Source organism: Filicampus tigris, chromosome 19 (genome assembly GCF_054856515.1).
Source record: "Filicampus tigris isolate MCC_2025a chromosome 19, RoL_Ftig_1.0, whole genome shotgun sequence".
NCBI classification, from domain to species: domain Eukaryota; kingdom Metazoa; phylum Chordata; class Actinopteri; order Syngnathiformes; family Syngnathidae; genus Filicampus; species Filicampus tigris.
In genome coordinates this window covers 8,736,205-8,756,121 of record NC_141235.1, presented here as the reverse complement: position 1 = coordinate 8,756,121, position 19,917 = coordinate 8,736,205, and the positions used below count along the sequence as shown (strand labels likewise).

General features: G+C 42.9%; 1 protein-coding gene across 4 annotated transcripts; it reads left to right on the top strand.

The window, feature by feature from the left end:
- The first annotated feature begins 169 nt into the window (after nucleotides 1-169).
- On the top strand, nucleotides 170-19,517 carry spata20 (spermatogenesis associated 20). 4 transcript variants are annotated; one of them, XM_086017490.1, is made up of 16 exons: nucleotides 170-456; nucleotides 1,156-1,284; nucleotides 1,362-1,426; nucleotides 1,669-1,823; nucleotides 1,903-2,046; nucleotides 2,125-2,326; nucleotides 2,398-2,528; nucleotides 2,644-2,748; nucleotides 3,001-3,075; nucleotides 4,176-4,388; nucleotides 4,502-4,694; nucleotides 6,001-6,169; nucleotides 9,953-10,161; nucleotides 10,690-10,889; nucleotides 11,412-11,492; nucleotides 19,264-19,517. In XM_086017490.1, exons 1-16 carry the CDS (start codon nucleotides 296-298, stop codon nucleotides 19,456-19,458), a joined length of 2,427 nt encoding a protein of 808 aa, XP_085873616.1. In that variant the 5' UTR covers nucleotides 170-295; the 3' UTR covers nucleotides 19,459-19,517. The 4 variants fall into 4 exon arrangements, with proteins under 4 accessions (XP_085873616.1, XP_085873617.1, XP_085873619.1 ...); XM_086017491.1 differs by having other exon boundaries at nucleotides 226-385; XM_086017493.1 differs by having other exon boundaries at nucleotides 226-385; nucleotides 1,352-1,426.
- Nucleotides 19,518-19,917: the final 400 nt, after the last annotated feature.

Sequence of the window (19,917 nt, the reverse complement as noted above, 5' to 3'; positions counted from 1 at the left end):
GAGTAAGTAAGCCACGAGTGTCCAAAGTTATTTCCACAATACAATTGAATAAAGCTGTTTTTAATTATTATAATTTAAAAAATAAACAAAATGTGGATCTTAAGATATTACTGCTATTTAAATTTTCATCGTCATTCTCACGTATTTCGTACCGTTTGTGCTCGAGCGCTATTGTGCGACATCGCGTGTCCGTTTACGGTATTACAACAATGCCTCCTCGTGCCTGCCTGTTAAGCAAGTTTGGGGCAAGCTTCAGTGTCGACACTAAACGCCTTGCCACACTTTGTGGATTACGATGCTCAGACTGCCATGGCGTCTCCTGGCGTCCAAATATAGCCCGAGCGTCTTGTCGCTGCAGACCCCGCCTCATATAAACTCGGATTCGGTAAGGATCTTCCGACGGTTGCGCCACCATCACCCATCATACGTCAGGTCAACGCCGTTCCATTTCCTCAGGTAAAAGTTACACGGCTAATAGGCTAATGCTAGCTGCACAATTTGCACGAAGGATATTTGACAGATTTATTTGCGTATTCAGGATTCGGTTCAGTATTCTACGCGAGACTACAATATTAAATCATAGACGTTAAAACTCTCCAGAGATTCCTGACGACACGTGGACGTAGTACTTCGAATAACACGTTCAGCTGTTACCCCAGTGTCTTATAGTTTTATTCGGCACAATTGCATTCTCATGAAAAAACGAAAATAAATCGAGTGCGTTGTGTTACTGTCGTTGCAAGACATGTCAAGTCATGGTGACAGGACAGCTCTTGCAGGGTTAAATTTAGCTCGCCAAAACAATAACAACAGTCATGGCGATGGAATAAATTAATTTAAATGTGGCCGAATTTAAGGAACGATCTAATGTTCAGTAATCTTTGTCGGACGATATTTTGGGGGAATTAATTGTTCCCTGTGAAGCAGGGAACATAAATAGCAATTCCCTCAAAGGAAGTCCGCACTTTGGCATGCGTAGCTACGGAAGCCGAAAGGCGAATTTAGTGAACACAGACGTTTTGTTTTTATGAATTTTATACAATAATATCTAGCATTAAGGCCCACATTGATTCCCTTTACAGTAGGAAATTTTGCAATTTAAAAAATGTTTTTCTTATACTTGATGGTGACAAAGATTTTTTTTTTTGTGCTTAGATTATCTGAATTCACTACTATGGCATCAGGGGGAGAAGGACCACCAGCTCCGCCTCCCAGACACACCAACAGGCTTGCCAAGGAGAGGTCACCTTACCTGCTCCAACATGCTCACAACCCCGTTGACTGGTAAGTGTTGTTTAACCACCGATAGTTCTGCATTTGAAGTGTTTCTGATCTGGACTCTAATGTTAAGATTGTCTTAGGTACCCGTGGGGACAAGATGCCTTCGACAAGGCACGGAATGACGACAAACCCATCTTTTTATCTGGTAAATTTATTTTCACGCAAATAGAATAAAAATACTACTGTTATTTTTTGATCTACATAAATACACATGATTATACTTTACTAAAACACTACTAAGTAAACTACTTTAGAAAATACCTTTTTTTGTATTCTTTTTTTTTTTTTCATTCTCTTTTCGTAACTGTGTCGACTGTACTTATTCTAAGTGTCAACTTTTCTCTCACACCTGTTTCGAAAATCTATTTGGAACCTTTTGCCCAACAGTGGGCTACTCAACATGCCACTGGTGCCATGTCATGGAGAGGGAGTCTTTTGAGGACGAAGAAATTGGCAAATTGCTCAGTGACAACTTTGTCTGCATTAAAGTCGACCGAGAGGAGAGACCAGATGTGGATAAAGTGTACATGACCTTTGTACAGGTACTTTGGCGCACAGGTTCACCTTCTTACAAACACTGCAAATGATTTCTCATGGTTTGAGGGCTTCCAATGTGTCCAGGCAACTAGTGGAGGTGGAGGATGGCCAATGAGTGTGTGGTTAACTCCTGATCTCCGCCCTTTCATCGGCGGCACCTACTTCCCACCCAGAGACCACGGGAGAAGACCCGGCTTTAAGACCGTTCTCGCCAGAATCATGCAACAGGTTTGAAGTTTCTAAATGCTCCATCTGTCATTCCAGCACACGCTGCAATGTCGCCTGTTGTTGTCGCCCTCCCCTCAGTGGCAGCATAACCGTTCCAACTTGGAGTCCAACGGGGACCGGATCCTCGAGGCGCTGAAAAAAGGCACGGCTGTGGCCGCGAACCCTGGCGAGAGTCCTCCTTTGGGCCCGGATGTGGCTCAGCGCTGTTTCCGACAGCTGGCCCACTCTTATGAGGAAGAGTACGGAGGTTTCAGGGACGCCCCCAAGTTCCCCACACCGGGTAGGCGCAGCCACCGAAGCCCGTTTCAAGTCAAGTTGAGTTTCCGCTCAACTTACTTTCGTCCCTCCCAGTTAATCTGATGTTCCTCATGTCTTACTGGTCGGTGAATCGCTCCACCTCGGAGGGTGTGGAGGCTCTGCAGATGGCTCTGCATACACTCCGCATGATGGCGCTGGGTGGCATCCACGACCATGTCGCGCAGGTTTATTCGCGATCACCAAACGTTTTCGCCTTTTTTTTTTTTTTTTTTTTCGGGTGTGAACACGAAGCAGAATTCCTCACGTTCCCAAATTGCTACCTTTGTCTCTCTTTCTCAGGGCTTTCATCGTTACTCCACCGACCCTTCTTGGCACGTTCCGCATTTTGAAAAGATGCTGTACGACCAGGCCCAGCTTGCCGTGGCCTACGTAACTGCCTTCCAGGTGTGTGACTGTGTTGCCCTCATTTCCGGGGGGGGAGCAACCATTAAAAATGAAAAGTGAATTAGGGCACGCGTATGCTGGCTTGCTCAAATATGAACAGCGTCATACATGTTTGTATATAATGAGACCATAGCTACCACCTCAGCATTCCTACCGCATATAAATCACCCGACAGAAGCTTGAAGGTTACGTTAATGTCGAATCACGACTCCGAGCATCTGTGTGCCGTTTGCTTTTTTTTCCCCTCCCCAGGTATCAGGTGAGCAGATCTTTGCGGATGTGGCTAAGGACATACTGCGTTATGTCTCCAGAGACTTGAGCGACAAGGTGAATCGTGGCTAGTTCTTCTTCCTGTGTTTTTATACATTCTTCTTATTATAATGAAGGATGCATGTTACGCAACATGAAGCCTAATCAGCTTTGCAGTCTTCTTTGCTCTCAATTGTACTTCTTTGATTTCCGTGGTTAACACCAGAGGTGGGTAGTAACGATTTACATTTTTACTTCTGTAACTTTGTGGGTAATGACGTACGGTATGTATTTATTTACAATTTCTAGGATTCAGTTCACCTCCTGGCCAGTGGGGGTGGCACTTTGCCTGTGATTTGTGATTCATTCCAGAAATTGGAATGCTCTGTGGAGCATGCGCTATTTAAAAAAAAAAAATAAACCAGAAGTTACTCAAATACTCACCAGCAGAGGTGGGTAGAGTAGCCAAAAATTGTACTCAAATAAAAGTACTGTTACTTCAAATGATAATATGAGTAGAAGTAACAAGTAGTCATCCAAATAATTACTTGAGTACAGATTTTGTCCAATCACCTCCAGCCATCAAATAACATGTCGATGGGGTAATTCAGTTTCGCAATTAGGATTTTACCAGCACATGAATTAGTATCGAATGAATATGAAAGTGTTCTTCAACCTTTATTGTTTTCACGAGTGTTTAGTAAAAGTAGAGCGATGCAATCCGCCGACGAAGCTAACAAGCGATCTGTTAATTCCGCAAGGAGTTTCATTCGAAAGGTACGACCTTACAAAGTGTCCTCTTAAACCTTATTTTTCCTCTTGATGAACGAGTTCACAGCAAATAGGCCATGAAATGAAAGCCCACCCCTGCCGTAATGATTAGATTCTTCTTATATTAATGATGTCATTATGCAGTCATGATGAAATGCACGACAACTTGATGACTTTTTGCTTGCGTTTGTGTTCTGACACACAATGACTCGCTATTATTTAAGTGGATCTTGGTATTTTTATGCATGGATGGCAAACTATCGGACTTGGAAAGAGTGAACATGAATGCCGCCGTGTTTAGCTTGAGGCAACGTTCACGTTGCATTTTGAACATTTTTTTGGGGGTATCTTGAGTTCAAGCTTGCCGTTCAATTTCCTCCCCCTCCCTCGCTGACTTCTTTCAACAGTCTGGGGGCTTTTACAGCGCAGAGGATGCCGACTCGGTCCCGGCGTCAGGGGGCTCGGAAAAGCGCGAGGGAGCTTTCTGCGTGTGGACGGCCTCGGAGGTTCGACAACTGCTGGCTGATGTGTCAGTGGGTGCGAGTGGGTCCGCCAGCCTAGCAGATGTTTTCATGCACCACTACGGAGTGAAAGACCAAGGCAACGTTGCCCCTGAACAGGTGAGCAATGATGCCGTTTACGCAGTTCCCCCCCCCCCCCCCTTATTTTCATGTGTCCAACACCGCTTGTTGGTATGAAAATGAGTTCATATCTGTTCGGTATTTTTGGCCAGGACCCTCACGGGGAGCTGCGGGGCCAGAATGTGCTGATTGTGCGCTATTCCGCGGAGTTAACAGCTGCGCGCTTTGGCATTAGCGTGGAGACGGTCGGTGAGCTTTTGGCTTCGGCACGAGCCAAAATGGCGGAAGTGAGGGAGGTTCGGCCGCGCCCGCATCTGGACACCAAGATGCTGGCCTCCTGGAATGGTAAAGGGACAATAGTGCACCACACACGTTTACACTGCAGTCGCTGGCTTTTTTTTTTTTTCTGCGTACAAGTTTCTGCTAAATTCCTCTGACGTTTCCGGTTGACTTATAATTGAATCATGTATGCAATTGTCATGCATTATCATTAATTGATCTCGGTTTTAAAGAAGTCAACCCCCAAATTTTCTTTCGAAGATGATGTCCTATGCAGCCCCGCTAGTCTAAATTTTATATTTTGATTAATATTGTTGGTGTGGAATATGAATGAAGCAGCAAAATCCACCTGTTTTTCTCCATCCCAGCAGGTGGCCATTTTGTCACTTCCTGTCGACTGAAAATGACATCACAGTTGCTCAGGTAAACAGAAAACGTTTGATTGGTTGCTACCTGACCAACCGTGATGTCATTTTCAGTCAACGGAATGTGACAAAATGGCTTCCCCCCGCGATGTATAAAAAAACGGGTGGATCTTCTTATCTTCCACAAACGCAATTGTAATCAAAATGCCGTGTTTAGACTAGTGGGGGCCGCATATAGCAGAATCTTGAAAAGAACATTTTTGGGTTGACTTCCGATTTAAGTTGCACAATGACTCAATCGCTCTTTTCAACACACCTCGAACAACCTGCATGCGCAGACCCCCAAATTACACGAACCCGCAAACAGCAGGCAGTGACAACGCAAATGTTTATTTAGCAATATTCAAATATTCCACATTGCCTACTGTTTAATTAAACCCGGGTGTTCACTACGACAACATATTTACATCCTAGTTAATTAGCATACCAGATCAGCGTTTACTGTTCCGATCCTGACCACGCTCAATGACAACTACATGGAATGCTTGGTGGTTAGACCAAGTTGCATAAAAGACTCATTTATATCGCGGAGGGGGGGTGGTGGTTCCTCATTTGCCTCCCACTCAGTATCTATCACAGGACAGATTGTGTTAGCGAGCTAATGAGGCCCTGCAATCCTCGCAACTTTCCAATTAGACCGAATACTTCCCCCTTCTTCTCTAATGAAGAACCCCCCCCCCCCCCCCCCGCCTCCCCTCCCCTCATCAGTCACCTGTCCTCGACTGCAGCACTTTGAAGACCAGACAGTGCCCTCCCCAGGCTTTGATAGGCTACATGAAAGGAGAATGGAGGGGAAAAACACGAAGTAAATGAGCGTATAAGAGAGCACAACGATAAGACTTCAAAGGGCGGGGCAAATACCTCCGCTCGCGTCGAGCGCTTGTAAGAGGACGCGCTATTTTTAGCAGTCACATTAGAACCATTTCATCACCGTTGCGTACCGACAGGTCTGATGCTGTCAGCCTACGCCCGCGTCGGAGCCGCGCTCGGGGACAAGGCCCTGCTGGAGAGGGCGGTGCACGCCGGCCACTTCCTGAAGGAACACCTGTGGGATGCGGAGAGGCAGACCGTTCTGCGATCTTGTTACCGTGGAGACCAGATGGAGGTGCAGCAGATGTAAGAGCAAGCGCGTGTGCATCAAAGGCGTCAGTCGGGGAGTCGGTTACAGCACCAAAGCATACCAGAAGGTGGTAGGAGAGTGTAGCACAATGATATGCGCGCCTCTTAGGAGGGAAGTTGAACGTGTGGGAAGACAAAGTTAGCAGACACAATAATGTAGTTGAAGGGGGGGGGGACCCAAACATATTTTTTCCAGAAAATGTTCTATGCAGGAGCACTAGTTGAAATACGGAATTCTGGTTAATAATTGCGTTTCTGGAATATGAGTGAAGCAGCAAAAAGGAGCCATCTCGGGGGGCAGCCTTTTTGGCATCTTTTCAGTCGCCTGAAGATGACATCACAGATGCTCAGGGCTCAGATAACAACCAATCATGGCTCAGCTTCAGAAAACAGGCGAGCTGTGTTTGGTCGTTACCTGAGTAACTTCGATGTCACCTTCAGTCGACAGAAGTGACAAAATGGCCGCCCCCTGAGCTAGCTAAAAACAGGTGGATTTCTCATATTCTACAAACGCAATATTAATCAGAATGCCGTGTTTACACAAGTGGACCTGTATAGAACATATTCTGAAAAAAAATATGTTTGGGTTGACTTCCCTGTTAAGTCGTATTACTACTTTGAAGTTGATCTAATTATTTAAAATAATGTGATTTTTAGCGTGGCCGTTCTGTTAGCACGCGTGCTATAGCTTTTTTTTTCTTTTTTTCCACTCATCCTCAAATAAAATACTGTATCTTATGCCTGTATGGGAACAAGAAACAATACTATTGGGATAAATCAGATCAGTAATGTGAAGTCCAAAAACATGACACAATAACCTCATTATAGGGAACTCTGCATTTGCATGAACCGGTCCGTAATTACGTTACCTCCCGGCAGTCTCATCATACTGCACGAGTGAAACAAGGTTGGCCATATTTTAAACGGATTATGTAAGCCTGTTGCATGAATATGATCTTGTGGCACAAGACATTTTCAGGTGGGAGCCGTTTTGACTGAGAAACCGAGCGATTACTTTTGTAGTTTTGAATGCAAGCAACATGAGCCTCGTTCACGTGTCCGCGCTTGCTTTTGTGCCTCCGTATTTTCGCTCGTATACTCGCTCATGTCCGCCGCCGCTGCAGGTGCCCCGCGTCTGCCGGCCAGCGCTGTGCCCTAGTTAATGTGAATGAGTGAGTGTGTAAAGCCACCGCATCAGCAGAAAAAAAACAAATATGCCGGGAGTCCCACAACGGCCGAGATACAACACATTCATTTTTAAACACGCATGAAGAGCTACACGCTAGCGCTTGAACACCGTGGCCTTGATCCACATTTCCGGTCTCATTCATAATTGTCATCTTTGCTTGTGTGTCAGCATGGAGAATGCTTATCGTGGCGATTTTTCTCAAGTTGGATGCAGCTTTTATATATGTCATATAGGGCACCTATGGGGTGTGGACTAATTTAGCAGGAGCAATGATTGGTACTTTGGCCAACTGGGTTAATAGTTTGTGGATGCGTTGATGAGCTGATGCGATAGATTTTGTAAGGACCTCCCATTTCCTGCTTGATGTTTTATATTTTTTTTACTGCCTTCACCAACCAGGACGAGGGATGCGGAGTCATTACTGCTTGCTCTATTTTGGTAAATCACTAAATAGAAAATATCAATGGATAACATGTAGGGGTGTAACGATTCACTCAAGCCCCGATTCGATTTTTGATTTTCAGTTCCCGGTTTTCGATTCGATTCGATTTTTTAAAAATTGCTACCATGGTTTGTCTCTGTGCACCTGCGTGGTTCTGCAGCCACCCACAAACGCAATACGCTATCATGTTTGGCGCAAAAGCGTAATTTGATCTACACATTCAAAATGTGCTATGCATCTGGAATGAAAAAACGTTTCAATACATCATTTTCTAGATGAATTTAATCAACTCAATTTTCGATTAATCGAATCAATTAATCAGGGCGCATCGATTTAAAATCGATTCTCGATTAATCGCTACATCCCTAATAACATGCATTGCTTTAAAACTACAACTTTCTTTTGGTATTGTCACTGTAGAATAAAATGAGTTCATCAAAACAATCAGACTCAAATGATAAAATGAAACTGGACGGGAAGCATTAAAAAAAGGAGAATGCTGTCATGAAATTGTCTCTGAGAGAATACGGGACACTGATCAGTGTTTTTTGAATGACCTCGAATGTGAGAAAAATTATAACTTATAAATTATAACTTTAATATGTCGATTTGCTTACAAGCACCTCCAGCGGAAACCAGAATTTGACATACACTATAAAAAGCGACGGATAAAAAGCTCCTTGAACGTTTCCAACACGCTTTCATCTCTTGAGTTTTTCCTCTTGATGGACGTCGTCCTTTTAACTGGTCACCTCAACCAACTGACATGTCCTTGTGTGAAGGAGACATTATTATCTGAGACAAACTGCCATTGTGATGTGGTGGTGATGCGGGGGAGGGGGTGGGGGTTACTTTTATGTAGCTGTGATAATGTGGGGTCATTTTCAGGATAATTTCTTTGGTGTCGTGGCTTCATAATGTCTCTGCTCCTCGGAAGCATCCGTCCCACTTCAGAGCTCCATTGCTGAACTCTCACTAGGCTGTTTCACAGTTGTCCTCTGTAGGCACTTGCTTACCCAATTGTATTCCCCCCCCCCCCCCCCCCCCCCCTAAAATTTGCCACCGTGTCAAAATGTATCTTTCAAACGTAGCCTTGTTCTTGTGCAACGCCGGAGCCCTCGCTTTCCCCTTTTGGAGCTACCGGGATGACTCGGGCTGTCTGTCTGAGAGAATAATGTGTTTCCTCACCTCTGCAAGACCACTAGAAGTTTCTCCATGTCCTCACAAGGCCTGTTTTCAGCCACTTGACCGCACTCCTTGCGGTCTCTACAGCGCTGTCCACCGGTCTTTCCGAACACAACGCTATCTGACCCCTTGTCACCGTGCATCCACTTGCACTCACCCACACATGGTGTCATTGTGGGAACGTGAAGGGGAAAGCAATTAGTGTGGGGATACGGGACCCTCTTTAAGGTCCTTTAAAGTCAAAGGCAACCCAAACATATATTTTTTTCAAGAATATGTTTTTTGCAAGTCCACTAGTTGAAACAAGGCATTCTGATAAAATATTGCGTTTGTGGAATAAGAGTTAATCCACCCGTTTTTAGCCATCTTAGGGGGCGGCCATTTTGTCACTTCTGTCCATTGAAAATGACATCACAACTAGACATCAGGGCTCAGGTAATGACCAATCACGGCTCAATTTTAGAAAAAAAGGCGAGATGTGTGATGTCATTTTCAGTCGACAGAAATGACAAAATGGCCGCCCCCTAAAATGGCTAAAAACGAGCGGCTTAACTCTTATTCCACAAACGCAATATTAATCCGAATGCCGTGTTTCAACGAGTGGGCCTGCTGGGAACATGTTCTTGAAAAAAAATATTTGGATTGACTTCCACTTTGAGAGATGTACACTATGGGTAAGGGGAGGAAAGTTAGTGAGAAAATTCTTTGATGAGAGAATTTTGAGGAATTAGAATATCTAGAGAATTTGGATTGTACATCTTTATGTCTGAATTTTGAAGTGATTACAAAATGGAGCAAAATGTCCAGAAAAAACCCCTTGAAATTTCAACAATCTGCACCAAAATATTATGGGTTGAACTTCCTGTTTGTGGTACAAATTTGGCTCAAATATAAGCTGTACATATCACACCAGGACTAGAGGCACTTTTCATAGAAGGCCAATTTTTTTTTCCTTCCCTAACAGATCATCGCCTATTTCTGGCTTCCTGGACGATTACGCCTTCATCATTTGCGGCTTGCTGGATCTCTATGAGGCCACCCTGCAAACAGAGTGGCTGCAGTGGGCCGAAGAGCTGCAGCTCAGACAGGATGCGCTGTTCTGGGACTCAGCCGGTGGAGGCTACTTTTGCTGCGACCCGAGTGACGGCACTCTTCTACTGCAGCTCAAAGAAGGTGAGAGGGATTGACAGGAATATCAGTGGCACCGTCACCGTATCACAAGCAGGGGCGGAGCCAGAACGCGGTACATTCAATTAAAATGACGAAACTGAATAGTATGAAGTTCAGATCATCCCTGGAAGACCACAATTATGCCATTCTTAATCAATGAAATAAAAACCACAATGAAACAAAAAATAATAATTTAATCATAATTTACAAAAAATGTCAAAATATGTATTTTGTCATGAATCTCACTGGGTGGGCAGTCTGTCAATCCGGGTGACGTGTTTAAAATATGTGTTAACACGTTGTAAGTGTGTTTTCATGTATTTTTTTTCTTACAATTTTGATGCCAATATTTTGACCGAAAATGAATATCGGCTGCAAATGTCGATTTTCGGCCACTTGATGAATCCTAATCGGTATCGGGGAAAAAAAAGCATATCGGTCCATCTCTAGCTTACGGTCGGCCGCGCGTGCTCCTTTCGACTGCCGCATTGGATCAACGTCGGGCTCACCAATTCCGTCTGTGCCAATCAGATCAGGACGGAGCCGAACCGGGCGCTAACTCCGTGTCAGCGTCCAATCTGTTGCGTCTCTCCCGCTACGCCGGAAGGCAGGAATGGCTCCAGCGGCGCCAACAGTTGCTGACAGCATTCTCTGACCGCCTTACCAACATCCCCATCGCCCTGCCCGAGATGGTCCGGGCCCTTCTGGCACAGCACCGCACGCTTAAGCAGGTTAGTTTGAACCAGAAAAAAACAACAAAAAAAAAACCACTCATTTGACTCAATTCACAAAAAAAGGAGATGCTAATCTGATTGAATTCATTTATTTTATTCGCTTTGTATTTTCTGTTAGGGGAAACAATGAAATTCGATTTTCCTTGACAAACTTTCACTGAACAAACTTGAGAGACTCGGGGGGGGGGGGCGGGGGGGGGGGACTACAGCAGCAGCAGCAGCAGCTCTAGTTAACTTTCTTTCCTATATACGTGACCTGCGGAGGATGAGTTGGGGCGGCGGGGCGAGCGTAACGAGCTGAAAGGGTGAGGCAGTGGCAGTGACAACACCTGCCTTCCTCGTTACTGCTACAAATATCACGCTGACTCGCGTCACCTCACCCCCCCTCCGAGCCCCTCTTAGGTGCCACCTTTCCCCTCTTATTTCACTGTCATCATGTTCTCTCATTTTGTTGTCCGCCCCCCCTTCGCATTGACTCCCCTTTTTACATTTCCCCTCCAATCACCCCTTTTTCTTTAGATTGTGATCTGCGGCCAAAGAGATTCCCCGGATACAAAAAGTCTGTTAGAAGCCGTCAACTCCCTCTTCCTGCCGCACAGGGTGAGTATCGTAGGTTGTAATTATGTCTGCACATCAGGGATGGACCGATTATCGTATCGGCGCCGATATTCGGCATTTTGATTAATATCGCTATCGGCCTTTTTTTTTTTTCAAGTCTAATGGCTGATAATAAATCAACGTAAAACTGTGTTAACTTCAAGGAATGATTTGTTTAAATTTTCAGTGAACTTTATTCGAGATTCTACTGCACCTTTTGGTTTGGTTTGAAATTTAAAAAAAAAAAAAAAAAAAAAAAGAGAAGTGAAATTTTAACATTTCTGTCATTTTCTAATTTTGGAGAGCTTTAGTTCCTGTCGAAAACATAACTTTTGAAGGCGTGCTGATGACCCTGGGAGAAAAAAAATGATAATCATAAAAAAAACATCAACATTTTGCAAATCTGAAAAAATGTTCCCAACCAAACACACGTTAAGGCATTTCAACAAAGCTAAGAGTTTTAATTTGTTTTTATTTTTCGATGCCAATATTTTCCTTTCGACTGAAAATGAATATCGGCTCCAAATATCGGTTATCCTTGACGACTAATAATCGGTATCGGTCTACCTCTACTGCGCATGCACATTATGCATAATCTCAACAGATCACAATTTGATGTCTTTGTACACCTTGAGCATAGTTAGGAAAAAAAAAAACACATTGTGCAGTTAGATTTAGAATTTTTATAGGCATGTTTTTTTACCAATGGACTTTTCTCTCAGCTAATGACTATTCGGTTATTTTTAAATAAACACATTTTTCAGTGTGATTAACAAAGGCAAACACAAGCACAAAAGTTTCTCCCAAATATACAAACACACACACACACGCACAAAAGAAAACATGCAGCTACAGCGAATCCCATAAAAGCAAATTAAAAGTTCATTTTGGCTTGTCTTGTACTTCAGCGGAGCCTTAATTAGACCCGCAAATGAAAGTATCTGTTTTATTCTCACTACGCAAAGAAACCCAACAGGGCTCTGAATGTATTTGAACGACAAGCACACCGCAAAAATCCCACTGGAAATTTTAAGAAAAAAAAAATAAAAATTCTACTTCAAATTTTAAGATGATCTGCCGACAGAGCAAGAGAATTTGACTTGACAAGATTTTGACAAATAAGAAAATACTACTAGGCCCATATCAACACACAGTGGCCTTGAAATTACTCACTAAAAAAAAGTAATGTTGTCATTTTTCAAGCTGTAATATTAAGAAGTATTTTCTCAAAAGAAGGAAATAGTCACTTAGATTTCCGGGAAAAAAAAAAAATCATCTTGGCTTTTGAAAGGAGAGAATTATCTTAAAATAAGTGGGGTCGAGATTGGAACCCACAACCTCTGCCTTGTGACGCAGACACGCTAGCCAGTCCAAAAAGTGTGAATGTTAGTCGTTACGAGAGAGCCTCTTGAAAAGGTTTTTACAACTAAAAGCTCTCTGACAACATCGACCATCGCATCAAACTGAGACTTTGACAGTCATTTATCTCATTTTTGCATGTAAATGAACTCATTTTAAAATCTAGAAATAAAAGACAAATAATCTTCCAACAATAGTAATAATCTTACAAATCCTGCTCTTGCCAAGTATATTATTCTCAAACGAAGATCACAAAGACTTTTGGGCTTGATATGAGATTCTAAGGCTAGGTTAGAGAGCTGATTTTTGCACTGCCGGATTGTCTACTGGAGACACAACTGAAGAGGATTTTTACTTTTTAATTTTTCTTTCAAAACGTAGGGGCCATTTGTTAGCTGTGTAAAATAAATACTCAACCTGGTTAACAAGTAAGGGCAAACGATTTGTACGATATTATTTAGCAGGGGCAAACAAATATTCTGTATCAGCTAGCATGTGGGCTACGATGTATGTCCAGATGTTGGGTGAGCTGCTGCCCATTAGTTGCCGCGCACACACACACACACACACACACACACGCACACCCACGCGCAAACAGATGACGAGATTCCGTCCTCCCCGTGGATTAGCGCGACACACTTAAAGATATAGTGCACTTACAGGGATATCGGCGGGCATGCCCGCATGCTGATGCAAATGAACTCAACACGCCGACAACACGTTTCTGACGAGGTCATATCGAGGATTTTCCCCATCCACAAATGCAAAGTGATATTTGCCAATGACCTTTCGCCTCCTCCTGAAACCGTTTGACCGGCGGAAAACGGGAGGCATTTTCTCAAAGAAAATGGATGTCAATATAATAACCGATAGGGTCAAGGGGAGGGACGTCATTAAGGGTGGGAAAATATGTGAAAGGGGATAAGTGGATGAGATCGACTTGAGAGAGCGAGGGCATTCTGTTTTCACGTTACATTAGGAAGCTTTGAGCCGAGGAACATGCCTAATTTAAATCCAATTACTCCTCGCTTGTGTGCCGAATGAGCTGTACCAAGCCCTGAGCGTTTGTACACACACACACACACACGCGCGCGCGCGCCCGCACAGGCACGCGCACGCGCACGGGGCTGCTGAAGATATTGGAAACATGTTGTCATCATGACGATGGCACTTGCAATATGCATATTGCAACGACGTGCAAAAAAAGGATTGCTTATGGAATTGGACGCTTTTACCTGATTTTGACCAATTAGATGCGAGGGATGTAACGATTAATCGAAAATCGATTCGACCAGGTTAATCAATTTGAGAAATTTATCGATTTGGGAAATTGATTTATCGGCACAATTTGATAAATTGATTAATCGGTTTGATTAAATTCAAATAGAAAATGATGTCTTGGAACGTTTTTTCATTCCAGATGCATAGCACATTTTGAACGTGTCGATCAAACATCATTGTGTATCGCGTTTGTGTATGGCTGCACAACCACACCAGCGCAAAGAGACAAGCATGGTAGCGATTTTTTAAAAAATCGAATCGAATCAAAAATCGGGAACTGAAAATCGAATCGAATAGGGGTTTGAGTGAATCGTTACATCCCGAGATACAACCTTAAAGGGGAAGTCGACAAAAGTGACAAAATGGCCGCCCCCAGAGATGGCGAAAAAAGGGTAGATTTTGCTGATTAATTCATATTCCACAAACACAATATTCATCAGAATTCCATGCCTGCATAGAACATATTCTTGAAAAAAATATGTTTGGCTTGCACTTTAAATGCACATGATCATCCAATAAGACAGCATTTTTCAACGTTTAATGAGCCAAGGCACATATTTCACATCGGGAAAAAAAAATCTCGCGGACCACCACTTAGCAAAACGATTCACAAAAAGTTGCTATACGGGGTCATTATGTACCTTCTGCCATCTAGTGGAAAAACACTTTATTGTTTTGCCTGAATCCCTGCAGTTAGAGAACAATTACTACTTATATACAAAAATATATTTCTGTCATTGGATAGTAAAAATGTCATTTCTTTAGGTACATTTTCAATACTGCAACGACATGGATATTGTATTATTCAACACCCGTATCACATATCGCACGTTTTGTCCAATATCGTCCGTCCTTACAGAAGGCACCTTTTAAGCGCCGGAGGGAAACATCAGGATATCCCTAACAAGTCCGTAGAGACCAAAAAGGGCTTGGAAGGTGGGATAAAGAAGGCAGTAAAAGGAAAGAACATGTACTGATGACGGGTAGGGTTAAAGCACCTAGCCAGAGGCAAACTAGTCCTCCGATTTAAAAAAAAAAAAAAAAAAAACGGTTGGAGAGGATTCCGACAATGTGGTCTCTCTGGGCTTCTTTATGACTTCTTAGCGCCCCGGCAACACACTTCCTGCTTTGTTGCTACTCCCGTCTCCCTCCATCACCATCACCTTTTGACCAATCAAAGCGGGACGTTTGTGTTTATTTGTCTCCGAAACATCATCCGCGCTTGGAATAGATCGGCGCGCTGTGCGGTAATAACCCGCTAAAGCCAATAACGAGTCAAACAGCCGGACGCATGGTGATTGGCAGCTGTGAGAAAGGTCCCAGATGGTTCTTGCCCATAGGAGATAGACTGGAAAGCTGTGTGTTTTTCTGTGCAGATATTCCCCATAAAATCCTGACATTAATCCTACTTCTTGGAATTGCTAATCTGAAATATTACACGTTCTTATTTTGTCCTGGTATGGAGTAATTCCTCATTTCTGTGTATCCACAAAGCTCTGGGGCAGGTGTGGTTCCTGCTTCGGCCGTGTTGTTTTGAGATTTCTGCCGTAGGGGATGTAACGATCCACTCGAGCTCCGACTCGATTTTCGATTTTCAGTTCCCGATTTCGATTCAATGCGATTTTTTTTTTTTTCCCCAAATCTTTTTTTTCAACAAAATGAATGACTCATTTTATAAACAAAAGATGTGTTTATTTTAACATCTTCATTTTTTTTCCTTGTTACAAACCATAACTTTTTGTAACTTTCCCCAAAAAATCCCTTGAAAATGAACTAATAACTTTGACTGTTTAACTACATTTTTGTCTCGTTATCAGTGTTTTGTTAGTGCCGGAACTAAACATGAAAATAAATAAAAGTACAATAGATTTGACTGTTATCATTTTCATTTAACACAAATTCTTTAAAAAAAATGTTTTACATCGATGCATATTGTAGCAGTTTAAATCGATTTTAAATCTGTTCGTCGATGAAATGTTCCATCCCTAGTGTTCATCCCCGTCACTGCTTGGTAAATAAGACCCACGCTCGACAGATAAGACGGCCTACCCCCACACTTTTACAGATGTCCATGTTTATCACTCTAATTTTATACGTTGGGAGTGTTTTTTTTTTTTTTTTTTTTTTAATGAAATAATCGTAATCGGAATAATCGTGTCGTAATCTAAATTGAAACAGTTGTTCATTGTGAAAGGAGGCTTTTCCAAAGAACAAAGAGGAAGTCACTCTTGCAAATTGATTTATTATATTGCCTAAAAAAAAAAAAAAAATTAACAGTGACATGGATAATTAAAGCAATTATTCAGAAAGAGTCAATAAACGTCCAAAAGGCGCATTAATCCACCAGGAATGTACCTTTGGCCGGAATGTGACGCGGGACTCAGGTTGAGGAAAGACATTTTAAACTAAAAAGAAAAACTTTTAACGTAGCCATCATGCGGACATTCCCTTGTCCTTTTGTGTTGCCGCTCCGCTCACACCAATTTCGGAATGCAGCCCATAATCAGCGGCTCCATATTTAGTCTTCATTTTTCATTTCAAAGCTTCCACGTATTAAGGGTAACACCTTTTTATGACTCTCGCAAAGAAGCATTTGCTTTCATCATGGCCGCAGCACGGGCTGGCGAAGTAACGTCGTAGGTGTCGGCGACTGATTGAGGAGCTCGGTCATTAATTCCGCTCGGACGCCAAGGTGTCTCGCGACTCACAGCAGACCTTTCGTGATTTAGTGGAGAGGCTCCAGTGGAGACTGTCAACTGGTGAAAACTGATGCCAACGTGACACAGCCTGCTTCTTGGAACACGTACGCACGCCCTCAAAGCTTTTTTATTGGGGGGGGGGGGTGGTGGTATTCAGAGTATACACATGATTTATTTTTTTATTTTTTTTTGTTGTTGTCCCGTAGCATGCAGTGTTGTGGGCATTATTTACAAGTTGAGAAAATAAACAAACAAAAATCAATTAGGATTCTGGTGCTGGTTTGGTCCGTAGCATGTCAGAAAGGAGGCCAAAATATTGATCGTTGTTTTTCAAATTCAAATCAAATGTTAGATGTGAGAGATTGGAGATTATTGACAATAATCTGAATTTCTGAGGATTTGGAGTATTTTAAATCAAAAAGGGTACTTAAACGATTAATTGGTGATCAAAACTCATTATCGACTAATCTGATAATCGATTAGTTGCCAATTAATGGTTTCTCCTCTTCAGAAAATGCTTTTAATTTAGGTTAAATGTAGCATGGACCTTACTGTACATTTAATAATGGTCTTGTTAGGCACTTTTTCCCTTTATAATTTATTGAGGTGTGGAACAGCTATACTAATGACCAAGCGGGTCATAATTCGCTTCTGCAGTCAATAACGTGTACTGGCTGGCAGATATGTGATCTACTCATCCTGCTGAATTCTTATTTTTCATCCCCCCCCCTCTTCCTCTTTGCTTTTTATTCCCACCATTTTAGCATTATGGTTAAAAAAAAAGAAATAATGTGAATGGAGCTGCTACTAAAGCTAAAGCGGACGTGAAGGGATGACCGCCGATGTATGCGGCGCTTGTGGTCCTCCCACCATCACCGGCTTTTCCGAGCTGTCCAAGTGCGAATGTGTGTCTGCCCTGGGGCTGGAGTCCAGATGCCCGCTTGTTACGATGACCGGGCTGCTTCCTTCATATACGTGTGTGCGGGAGAGAGAAACGGTCAAAGTAAGGGACGATGAGGGACGGCATTGGGGGAGCAAGTCCTCTCATGCTCCAATACGCAGCCGCCATCGTTTGCACCAAAGTTGACTAAAATTAGTACGGACGCTTTATCTCATTCAAAAGGCGTGTATACCGCAATCTTATCTCATTCTTCCTCTTTCCCCCTCATTACTTTCAATCGTGTTGTCCCCATGGGTGTTTCAATAGAGTTGTGACTCAGACACTCTACAGCATGACCTTTAAGTTGCAGGATGTGTAGTCCCATGTGGTCCGGGCCCCCATGGAGACGACATGATGCTGACGAGCAAAAAACAGTCATAAAAAAAAAAAAAAAAAAAAAAAAAGTCCGGACAAAGAGGCAAAGGTTCCACTTGGCATGGAAATCCTCATCTTGTCTCCTTAGCAACAGTCACACCGTCATGAACACATTCCATCACACTTTTTTTTTTTTTTTTTTTTTTCCCCCCCACCACACATCTTCCCCCGTGTGTGTCTAAATGTCGGAGAAATGTTTACAGCCGCCGTCAAAAGCACCCAGTGTGAATCTATAATTCCCCGTGCCTTCAGTTGCTTATGTTTGCCACCCTCTGTAAACAGAATGAAATAGTGCGGCGTAAATATTTTATTTTTTAATGGCGACTGGATGTAATTTCCCCCTCCTGCTTGGACTTTTAATAGAAATGCCTCTCCGCTGCTGTGACAGCCTTCAAACACTGGCAGTTGAACCTGCTGCTCGATTCCTGACCTTAGAGGTGCAGTTGCGGCGACGTGGTGGCCTTTGGAACCATTCAAGCCACCACCGAGTGACAACTCAATTCAATGAGCTTGCAAGATCACAATCGGTGTTTATTTGAGAACATAAATAGCTCAAATTGAATACATTTTACTCTCCAGCCAAATTTTTGAAACGCCGTTTAGCCAGTGAATGAAGGTAGCTAACACTGCACTTCCTACTTAGCGGACTGTCGCTAACTGACGCTAACTTTACGACAGCAACAACATTGTAACACATTTGACTGTGTTATGTCACCTTATTGTGTTATTTTGTACAGTCTCGGTGTAATGGAGTTACAATGTTGTTGTTTCTAGCCGTGAATTTAATTGTTGCCTTTTTTGGTAGTCACGTATTGTGACGTGGTGACACTGTTAGCATCGTCACGGCTAAATATTCTGATTCAAGTGCCCTGAAATGTTTTCTTTTACAGGAGACTATTTTCAGATTTTGTAAAGGTCAACAGATTTGTGTAACTACTGAAACATACTTTTCCCCAATATGTTGTTTTGAATTCCAAATTGTAGGGTCGACTGTATTGAAAACATTAGCATTTATATGTTTATATGGTCTCAAGTGCAGATGTAGCCCACCCTAAATCATATCGTAGCATATTTGACGAACATCGTATCTCGTTTTCTCCTCTGCACGCCTATTTGGCAGGTCCTGATGCTTTTAGACGACAACGCGGACACTTTCCTCCGCCAACGTCTGCCTGCGCTCGCCTCCATGGCTCAGCTGGGCGGAGCGGCCACAGCCTACGTGTGCCAGGACTTCACCTGCTCACTGCCCGTCACCGAGCCTCAGGAACTACGCCGGTTGCTACTGGACGGAAACGTGGAGATGCAAGCTGAATGAACATTTTTTCTTTTGGTGTCTTGACTGAATGAGCTTTAAAGACTCGACTTATTAGCAAACCTGACCAGCCTATTTTTTTTTTTTTTTTTTTTGTGGCTAGTGAAATTCAAAGTATCAAGTGGTCCGCATTCCATTCACTGCCCCGAACACCCCACAACATTGGACTTTTATATTTTTTGCTCTAATTATTGCACTTCCTTAATACTTTAAAGGGGAAAGTCAACCCAAGCATTTTTTTCAAGAGTATGTTCTATGCAAGCCCACTAGGAATAAGAGTTAATCCACTCGTTTTTAGCCATCTCCAGGGGTGGCCATTTTGTTTTCTATCGACTGAAAATGACATCACAACTACCCAGGGCTCAGGTAACGACCAATCACGGCTGACCTTTTTTCTGAAGCTGAGCCGTGATTGGTCGTTATCCCTGAGTAGTTGTGATTTTTGCAATTTTCAGCAGTAAA

Coding starts and splice junctions, on each gene's coding strand:
- spata20 (XM_086017490.1), top strand. CDS start 296: ATGCTCAGACTGCCATGGCGTCTCCTGGCGTCCAAATATAGCCCGAGC. Junction 1,427..1,668: donor CAAACCCATCTTTTTATCTG/GTAAATTTATTT, acceptor TTTGCCCAACAG/TGGGCTACTCAACATGCCAC. Junction 2,749..3,000: donor CCTACGTAACTGCCTTCCAG/GTGTGTGACTGT, acceptor TCCCCTCCCCAG/GTATCAGGTGAGCAGATCTT.